This window comes from Phragmites australis, chromosome 3 (genome assembly GCF_958298935.1).
Source record: "Phragmites australis chromosome 3, lpPhrAust1.1, whole genome shotgun sequence".
Taxonomy (NCBI): domain Eukaryota; kingdom Viridiplantae; phylum Streptophyta; class Magnoliopsida; order Poales; family Poaceae; genus Phragmites; species Phragmites australis.
Window position 1 is genome coordinate 4,970,166 of NC_084923.1, and position 10,283 is coordinate 4,980,448.

At 38.7% G+C, this 10,283-nt stretch overlaps 1 protein-coding gene across 2 annotated transcripts; it reads right to left on the reverse strand.

Moving 5' to 3' along the window:
* Window positions 1–1,238: 1,238 nt before the first annotated feature.
* Window positions 1,239–4,371, reverse strand: LOC133911710 (nuclear transcription factor Y subunit A-6-like). Of its 2 annotated transcripts, none has more exons than XM_062354080.1 (6): window positions 4,135–4,371; window positions 2,899–3,036; window positions 2,615–2,721; window positions 2,442–2,510; window positions 1,871–2,044; window positions 1,239–1,708 (listed from the first exon to the last, which is right to left on the reverse strand). In XM_062354080.1, the coding sequence occupies exons 1-6, from the start codon at window positions 4,154–4,156 to the stop codon at window positions 1,499–1,501; spliced, it is 720 nt and encodes a 239-aa protein (XP_062210064.1). In that variant the 5' UTR covers window positions 4,157–4,371; the 3' UTR covers window positions 1,239–1,498. The 2 variants fall into 2 exon arrangements, with proteins under 2 accessions (XP_062210064.1, XP_062210065.1); XM_062354081.1 differs by having other exon boundaries at window positions 1,871–2,041; window positions 4,135–4,369.
* Window positions 4,372–10,283: the final 5,912 nt, after the last annotated feature.

Sequence of the window (10,283 nt, forward strand, 5' to 3'; positions counted from 1 at the left end):
TGAAACAACCATTTGAACCCTTTGTGTCACATATATGAGTATTATGCTAGGGTTTTAGTGGAGATGAGGATGAGTGTTTAGCTTATATAATATGTGAGAGTTTTGAGAGGAAAATCTTTATAATTCGTCTAAAATATGGTTGATATCTTTGATTAATGAAGTTTATTTTGTTCCATGTGCTTGAATTTCTCTCCTTCTAATTTCTCTCTCTTGGTTCCCTTACCTTGTGTGTAATTTTTTTTCCCGGTTTTGATTTTGTTTTTGTTTTTAGCTGAAATTTTAGCTTTCCTTACCTCTAGACAATCAGTTTTGAGAGTTTCGTTGCTCTGTGTTTATCTTTTTTTATTTTTTTATAGTTATGATCTTTCAAGTGCTAAGATATATATATTGATCTTAAATAGAATATATGGTTCATATAATATATGTAGAGTCATGTTGTCTTGGTTTTCTCTTGTTAAATCTTTTTTTTTTTTTGCTTTCACTTAAATTTTAAGGTGTGTTGAATAATTCAAATAGAAGAAGACTATTAATTTTTTTAAAAAAAATTATTAAGATATTTATTCACCCCACCTAATTACCTATTTGTTTCTACCGTACTAGATTGATTGACGCACAGATTTTCAGTTGACCATCAGTTGGTCCCTGACGCAGTCGTGTCGTGTGCTCGTGCCCGGTCCAGCGGTCGCTCTCCAGTCTCCCCTGGTTCCCAACTTCCGCGATCGCGTGGAACTTTCTTTTGCTTCGCTCCAGACGCCTCGCGAGCCGCCGTGGTGTGCCCGCAGTGACGGAAATCAGTGGGCGCCAGCCGTGCCCAACGATTGAATGGTGCGGCACGCGCGAGAGGGCTACAGCGCGCCCGCGTGGACGGCCGGGCCTGGGATGAATTAGGTTGAATGAACGGTGGAAATGCCGAGATGGCAAGGTGGTCTCGGCCTCACTCGGGGCCGTGCCCGTGCCCGTGCCCCAGCAGTGCGGGACGAATGCGAACCGCAGAAGCACTGCACCAGTGAGGGGGCTTGCCTGTTGCCGGCTCGACGGAACGCCACGGCGGAGCCCAGTCGGCCGCGCGGTGCCTGACCGACCAGGCTGCTTCGGTGTTCAGCCGCCGCGTTGATCACGACAGAATAACTGCTGCTTTCTGAACCAGTCAAAAGAATTTCACCAATTAGTCGCAGAGAAAAACAAACAGTTTCACCACCGACTTTAGGGGCAAGGCGAACGGAAAACGCAAGGCATCGTACAGGACGGTTATTGGAGTCTTGTCATCTTAGGAACAAAATGTTACAGGAAACAGGTGCAAGTCTAGCTTCAACAGAGAACTGGCAACAACTGCGTCGTCTCCAGACCCAAGACGCGCAGGAACAGAATGTCAGAATGAATGCCAATTCGACCACACCTAGTTACAGTTGCGCGCCGCCAGGTTTAGTTTACATTGAAGTTGAGTCGAATTGCTGAGCGCCACCACACATAAGCCAAGGATGAGTTGCCATGGGACTCCTTAAGCGCCCCCTCTCGCGTGATAATGGAGATCACTGGGTGATAAGTTGTGCTCGTGCTTCGTGAACAGGCCACCGTTTGCGGGCATGCGTTGCGCGTCTGAGGTGCCATCGCCAGGACCCTCTGACTGCTGCTTAGTGTTGAGGAATCGCCCGCCTGTTCCCCGAGCTCTCTTCATGGCATGTAGATGCCGAGATTCGTGAAGGTATGGCTGCAATGATGTTATGTTCAAGAGTGTGAACTGAATTTTCTTTTTCAGAAAAAGAAATCACAAAATTTATCTGCTAAAAAGAACAGCAAAAAGGCCCGCAGACAATTCTCCAAAGAAATTCTAATAATAAAATTGTGCAAGCCATGGGAAGCAACAAAATACCTTGCGACTTTTTACCACCTTGTTTTCAGCCTCTAACTTTGCACGGAGCTGTCTCCTTCGGAGGATTGCATGATACTGCTTTGCATTTACATAGATGGGCTCTTCAGCAGCTGGTTCAATTGGTAATGGCACTCGAGAGGATGACACCATGCCCACAATCTGGGGGTGCATCTGCTTAATTATTTAGATGAGAAAAACATGAGCTTACAACAATAATCATCAATGGCAACTTATTGGATCTAGCAAAAACAAGCCACCCTCACCCAAAGAATGACAATGAGATAACTCAGCAGAACAAAAATGGCTGCTGGCAGGCTACTATAGCATAGTAAATTTTAATAGGTAAAGAAAATGGTAAATTGATCGCAGTGATGCTGGGTGCCGTCTCAATAGGCATTCCTGTTAACTTGAACAGAATACTTGAGGCACACATGCATGCACAAAAATCCTATCAGTTGAACCCAAAAAAGTAATGAATGACATTGCCTAGCAAAGTAGATATAGGAAATGCAGCACCGGAAAGTAGGGGAAATTAATGAAAGAATTGGCTGGATGCATAAAGATCACTTACAATAGCATGTGAACCATAAGTTGCCACGGCACCGCTATAGAATGAATCAGCATATGGGTATGATATGGCCTGAAAAGATAAGCATCTTGCATAACTCACATGATTTCCTATCAGAGAACAAGAAAACTATTGGAACTTAAAATTAGTCGAGGATTGCAACAATCGGAACTTACAAAGGACTGACTACGGTCCGGTTTTGGATGTGCATAATCTGGATTGCCCAGAGATAAAGCTGACATCATCTTATTTTCATCACTCTTTGTGTAACCATTGAGATTACCTAGTATTAATACAAGAAGAAAAGAGTGTCATGTAACTTTGATAGCACACATGCACACAAGGTTTGCAATTATCAAAACGCTCTTTCCTTTTTTACCCCTTTTTTATTTGCAAGAGATATGATATATTGATATGCCAATATTCTGTACTAATACAACAGAATGGGTATTGGCCAAACCTGATTGATCATTATGCTCGTTAAGGCTTCCTTCACTCATTCCAGACACTTCTTGATGACTCTCACCAGTTGACTGGGTAGCTGATGACTCGTAATCAGGCATTTGATGACCAAATTGAATCATTATTGTGCCATTTTCTGCTACAAGGACACACCAGGTGTTAAAATTTCTTGCTGCATGAAACTAAACTACTAAAGACATAAAAAGGACAAACCACTCGCAATATTCAAATTGAAAATATCATGGAGATTTTCCTTACGTCTCATCTCATGGAAATTCTCAGTTCTTGTTTTTCAGTTCATACTGTCCAAATATAAGCACAGGTCAGTCCCAAAAGCACCTTAAGATTTAAGAGACTTAATCTGCCTAATATGGAACCGCTGATACATGAATGTATACTAGAATGTCCATATTCATGAAAAAAGAAATTAATTAGCCATTATGTAGCCATTAGCCCCTTCAATTCACTCAAACTGGTCATCTGAGACGTGTAGCTTATCCATGCATATGCTCTAAGATAACAAATAATTTGCAACAGTACTACACAAACTATGTGCTGAGACATGCTCTTCCATGTCTACTTAGTTTTGTCACTAGGCTCACTAGTGAATTTGCAATTAACTTTCCATCGTCTAAAGAAAAGCACTGCATCTTAAGGCCAGTGATTCTTGTCACCTCCAATTCTTCCCATTTCATACAATAATTATGCAGAAATGGAACCTGGTTTCTTGGAAAAATTGTGAATCATTGCTAAGTTGCATGTAAACCGTACTGCTTGAAATATACTCAAATCCAACAGAGCTACAGCGTAGGAAGCTCCCTGTTCAACTCACCTTCTTTCCCCCTTACCACAAACTAACCAAATACAACTGACACATGTGAATTGACTGAATTCACATGAATTATACAGACAGGAACACAGCAAATAATTAAGCAACAGATAACGTATACACGATATGATTTAACAAATTGAAGAAGGCCTTAGCACAGGGCACACACTGCAGCAGTCACCTCCCTTCCACTCAGAAATGCACCCACAAATCTCAGCACCGCATCAACTTAGAAACCAACCCAGCAACCAAGAAACCAGTCAGATCCACCAGTAAACGCACCGTAAATCAGCCAGTCTCCACGAAACGGTCAGAAACCAGCTCGGATGTGAGGGAGCTCACACAAAAGGGAAGAAACAGACCGCAAATCAGAAGGGCTAGAGAGAAATAAGTAAGCGGGAAGACCTGTGAGATGAGGAGGGAGCATGTACCCCTTCCGGCAGCCCTCCTCCCTTGTTGCCTCTTTCCCACCTTGCTTCTCTCCTCTGCAAGGTCTCTCTCTCTCTCTCCCTCTCTCTCTCTGCCTCTCACACACTGTCTTTGCAGTCTTGCTTTGTTTTTTCTGTTGGGGGCTGTTGGCCCTTAACTCTCCTTCTTTGTCTGCTCACCAACTACTTTGTCTAATTGCACTGAAAAAGCAGAGGGGTGTGGCTTGTAAGAAAGAGTTTTATATGTGACAGAAAAAAACAAAAAATATGCATGTAACAAATCGGGTGCAAATTCGTATCTGTAGCTAAATGAGTAACAACATCTTGCACCATCATATTTCAGTTTCTGAATAGCAATTAGCATCTTTGTTATGGATATTAAAATTTGCTGAGACATGTCTGCATGCAGGCTGCAGCTTTCAGTAAGTCACACTGGTGGTTCTTGATAAATTATGTCGTGAGTTCGGCAAAGTCAGTGAGCCAGTTAGCGTGCTACATTGCTCCGTAACATACCGTGTGAATTTAGGAACCAGGTCTCTATTACAAATTACTTTTCTATTGCCTATGAAAGATCAACCAAACTGACACAACCTTTTTTGATAAAAAGAAGCAAGTAGATTCGATGACTTGGCAGGCTAAAATATAAATATTACAATTCAAGTAACCAACTTGAAATACTTGAATTGAGTGAGCTACTTGACACAATTTTTTAGTCTTGCTTAGCAGAGATTTTTCTTGCTCGCCATCGTGTTCCTATCACGTACACCTGCACTGAAGAACCAGTCCTTCTTGTCGCTATCCACTAAAAAATAATACATTTATTTTTGTTTACTTGTTATCAAATTTTTACTGTAATAATTTTGATATTATATTTTAAAAAAAATTACAAATACTTAAAAGTATATAATATTACTAAAGTATATTTCACGATGAATCTAATGATACAAAAGTTTTAGATATTTATAATTTTTTATAAAAAATATAAAATCAAAAATACTACAGTAAAAAATAATAAATAAATGAAACCGAAGATAGTATATGGCATGGTTGCTTTCATATCAATAAACAGAAGCCCAGGATGCCATCGCGGCATGTCGCGCAGGCGCCACTTGTGGCATTGCCTGGGGACTCATCCCAACGCCATGCTGCTTTTTCGTTATTTTTTCCTCTCCCTTTGTGTGGTTGTTTGCATGAACTGATTAATGGATCTGACTTTTTTTCACTCAAAATCCATTTTTTTCGTTTGTCTGATTTTTTCATGCTATTTTCTCTCGAATAAGTGTAAAATACTATTCTATTTCTGTAATAGAGCTACAGGAGTCTAAAAACCTATTGCTGGTATCAGACTTCTAGCTTCCTAAAGCATTGTGTGATTGTGTCATTGTTTAAGATTCGTGACGATGTTTTCACATGAATGCTGATAAGATGGATAATATTTTGGAGTTGTTTTTCAGTGGAAAACGTAGTGGGATCTTGACGCGCACCATGTAGTACATCAACTTTGGCGAAATTTGTTATTTCATATTAAACTTTCAGTATTTAGCTACATGACATTATAAATTTGTAGTTCTTTATCACATGACACTATAACCATTAGAATAATATTTTTCTTAGATTTCATGTGAGAGAGTGTTGATGAAAAGATCATTTTGCTCTTCGGGTTTGTAGCAGCAGTTTTGGCTTGGCGGGACCATTTTTCAATTTGGTTATTATGAGAAAATTTTCAAATTTCATTTTCCATTTTTTTTCATTCAGCAGCAGATTTCAGAATTTTGGAGTTTTCAAAATTTTCAAAATTTCGAAATTCAGATTTTTTTTTTTTTTGTATAGATATTCTGTATGTAGTGAAATTCGAGAATTTTCAAAATTTCAAAATTTCGAATTTCAGAAATTTCGTGTAGATATTATGTATGTAGTGAAATTTGAAATTCTGAAATATGCCGGTGAATGAAAAAAATGGAAAACAAAATTCTCAAACTTGAAATTTTTTTAGAGTAACCAAATTGAAAAATGGTCCTGCTAAGCCAAACTGTTGTTACAAACCCGAAGGGCAAAATAGTATTTTCATCAATACTCTCACATGAAATTCAAGAAAATATTATTTTAATAGTTACCGTGTCATGTGACAAAAGAGCCATAAATCTATAATGTCTTGTGACTAATTACTAAAGCAAAGTTCAGTGTCCCGTAGTAAATTTTGCCATAAACTTTACACCAGAAATATCCGCTAAAGGTGTTTCACGCTTTGGATGCTAGAGATAATAAATATAATCGAGGTTTGTTACACATGGTTTTGTGATAATCTGAAGGCAGGACAGAAATGGATATTTTTTTTCCACTAAAAAATGGATATTTTATTGAGTCGGTGAACATTCTGAATATATTTGAAATATGGGATGAGAAAAGGAATTGTTCCAAATGAGTAGACCGATACTTGTTGAGATAAATAGCTGCAATTAAGATAGAAAAATAGCAAGGGGTTTGATTTCCAGTTTGCTCAAAAGCTTGAGGAGCAATAGTATAAGAGCTACAGAAGATGCTACATTAGGGGAAAAAATAATTTGGGAAAGAACAAATTGCTAAAACTGTTCAAATCTAAAGTATTCGTCAGGACACCTTTAATTTTTTTTTAAAGGAATTCAAACACCAGACACTTTTTACTAATGCGCTATAATCAGCTGAAGAAAGAAATACAGTACCAAATGCACGAAGTCAACTGAGGTTCCTGCAGTTCGGATAAGCACACCTTTGATTGTAAGATTATAATAAGTCGTAATCACGCATTACAACGCTAACCACGGCTGCGGAAACAATGGCACACGTGATGCCACGGCACTCACACTAACGCAACGAGCTTTGGTTGAACTTTCAAACCCTAATGCTCGATCAACTAGAATATTCCAAAGGCGTGTTTGCCAACCTGAGGGCCTCTTGATCCTTATCCATTGTACCATCAACCAAAGCCAAATATTACATTGCATAGATTAGGTATTTTATGGGTACGACAAAACGTGATGCTCCCCTCACTCCTCACCTTTCCGCCGGACTGGATGGTGGAGCATCACCATTTCCAACGGCTAATCTTATCCAAATTCTCAACTCATAAAGTGTTGTATCAGCAATACTGGAACACTATTCTAGTACTCAATTGTCCTGAGACCACGTGATCAAGCTCGTGAAACATATACTACCTCCATTTTTAAATAATTATCAACTTTTAAACACAGTTACAAGATAATAACTAACTTTTTAAAATAGAAGAAATTATGAAAATATCATCACAAAAGAGCGTTTGTTGCTAAATACCATCACAAAGTTGCTGAATTGCTAAATATCATCGCAAAAACGTGAAAAAAAATCTGAAAAATACCATGGCCGGTGTTAAAACGCAATGAACAGTACTCGGCAGCTCCAATTTCAAAATAGTGGTCTTCTGTTACTCTAAAAATCTTAGAAATTTTTGTATATGTTCCATAATACATGTGCAACCCATTTTAATTGGATTCACTAAAAAAATCCTATGTATAATTTAAACTAAAATTCTTCAAAAAAAGGTCTACTTTTATAACTTCTAACAATTATTAGGGCCTCAAATAAATTCCAAAAGATTTGAAAAATTTACTAATATTCTTATTATATGATGGACCAATTTCTAAAATTATTTCCTTAATTATGTTATATGGTGAAAAAGTGAGTTTCTGTGTAATGCTCCATTTTTATGCATTTTTATCATTTAATGTGATATTCTTCTTTTAATTAAATTTGATTTTCACCATATAACCTATGTCTGAAAATAATTTTAGAAATTATTAAATCACATAATAAAAATATTAGTGAATTTTACCTAATTTTTTTGGAATTTATTTGAGGCTCTAATAATTGTTAGAAGTTATAAAAGTAGTCTTTTTTTGGAGAATTTTAGTTTAAATTTTACATAGTACTTTTGTATGAATCCAACTAAAATGGGTTTCACATAGATTATGGAACACGTACAAAAAGTTCTAAGATTTTTGGAGTAACAGAAGACCACTATTTTGAAATTGGAGTTGTCGAGTATTGTTTATGGCATTTTAATGCAAGCGATGGTATTTTCCAAAGTTTTTCGTGTTTGCGATGGTATTTAGCAACTCAGTAACTTTGCGATGGTATTTAGCAACAAGCGCTCTTTTGCGATGGTATTTTCATAACTTCCCCTATTAAATATAACCAATATACCCTTCATAACTACCCCTTGTCTTTTTATTGTTTATAGAGTATTCTTGAGTAAGTTAGACTAATAATTTCTAGTATTGAACATGTGAAAGGTGGAGGGTTGGGTTGGGAGATATTTTAAAAGGGAAAAAAAGGAAATTGTGCTTTTGAAAACGTGGGGTGTCAAGTATTTGCAAATAAGTAGTCGTATTGACAAATATTTGAAAACGGATGTAGTATCGGAAAAGCTGGATGCATAAAATAAGATGACCCAGAAACAAGATTGTGATGCCTTTGGGACGAAAGCAGATCAGATCAGAACAAGCCATGGTAAAAAGTCGAAAAGAAGACCACACATCTTGGCAGAATGGCCTGCAAGATTATGGCCCTGTTTTGCTTGGAACGTAGTTAAGAGGAGTTCAGAGGTCAGGATTTCCAAGTTTCAGCCCCTCCCATTTCTTTGTTCATATATGTGATGTCAACATAACTACATAAGCAAATGCATTCCAGCATTTCAATACGAATTCACGATGAATTTAACTAGTTCCGAACATAGTAGACTAAGGAATAGAACTACAAAAACTACTAGTACGTGGCATCAAACAGAAAACAATACTTTTTCTGCATATAGGTGACATGTCAATTTGATGGAGAACAATTCAATGAAATTATACCGAGGCAGGCTATACTGGAGGAGTGAATGCATCACATCTAAGGAAAATTCAGACACTAGTACGTCACTTCAGTTAGTTTCCTTGTAATTCTGTAATGTCATGTGATATGTCATCACTCCAAAATAATCCAGCTTATAATTTGGCTTCAGTTTCAGTCGCAGGTGAAGTACTAGCAGTGGCAGTCAACATTTCTAAGAAGAAACTTTAGGTCTTTAGATGAATTGCCATGTGACGTCAACATGGCTACGTGAATACCAATCAAGAGTGGAAGATGCTCTTAAGTTCCAACATAGCCATTTCAAACAGTATTATCTGATACGGACACGAGTATTAGAATCCGACTCAGATTTAGAGTGTCTGATTTGATAAAAAAAATTAAACACAGTGTTCAGTAACACTAATTACAAGCTATTGTTAGCATTAGTCGCGGAGCATGACACGTCCTGGCAACCTACAAGATTTTAACTAAGTCGACCTCTGTGAAGAAGAGTATTCTCGATTTGACAATTCAGGTGCGAATTGAGAACTAGGCAAGTAGGCAGGGATCGATCAGGTTGTATTTCGAGAAATTCGTGCCCGTGACATTTGCAAGTAGCTCGTCGTCAAGCACGCGTAGACCGGGTTGTATTTCGACGGATAAAATAGCAAACCTCGCGAAAATCATCTCGAGGAATTCGTGCCGATGACATTTGCAAATTGCTTATCTTCAAACATGCACCTCGGTTATAAGAAGGGGAAAAAAGGAGAGGAGTTTACCAGTAGCGATAACCAGCATGCGGCCTCGTCAACAAGTTACCCTTGCAACAGGGGCACCGTGCATGCTGCGCTCGGCTGCTCACCTCGCCTCTCCGTTTCGCTCCCCCTCTTCGCCTCTTCCCGGGCCTTGCGCATAGCCTTCATCACCACCGCTGCCCTCCCCGCCTCGTAGCAGATTCTGATCGAACTCCCCTGCCGGATCGTTTCTCCGGAGAAGATGAGCGCAAGACAAAAAAAAAAAAAAAAAAAAAAAAGGTGCTGCTATTTCTCAGACGCATGTTTTCCAAAAAAATAAAAATCAGAAGACAGTTGTAAGCTATGGGATGAATATACAACGGCTCACTCCCGTGCTCGCTCCCGTGCTCACTTCCTCGCCTTCGCCTATCTCCAGTGGCGTTCTTGCCATCGTATTAACCGGCTCTGTCAGGCCATTTTCGCTCGTCCCCGCTCTGACATCATGCTCCACCAGGCTAGCCTATCTCCTATGACCTTCCTCTTAGCCCAC

Bases quoted from the DNA above. Each gene is read 5' to 3' on its own strand.
- LOC133911710 (XM_062354080.1), bottom strand. From the start codon at position 4,156: ATGCTCCCTCCTCATCTCACAG. The intron at 2,722-2,898 runs GTTTGGCCAATA...TATTAATACTAG, and splicing joins CGAGCATAATGATCAATCAG to GTAATCTCAATGGTTACACA. The intron at 2,511-2,614 runs GTAAGTTCCGAT...TTATCTTTTCAG, and splicing joins CGGACCGTAGTCAGTCCTTT to GCCATATCATACCCATATGC.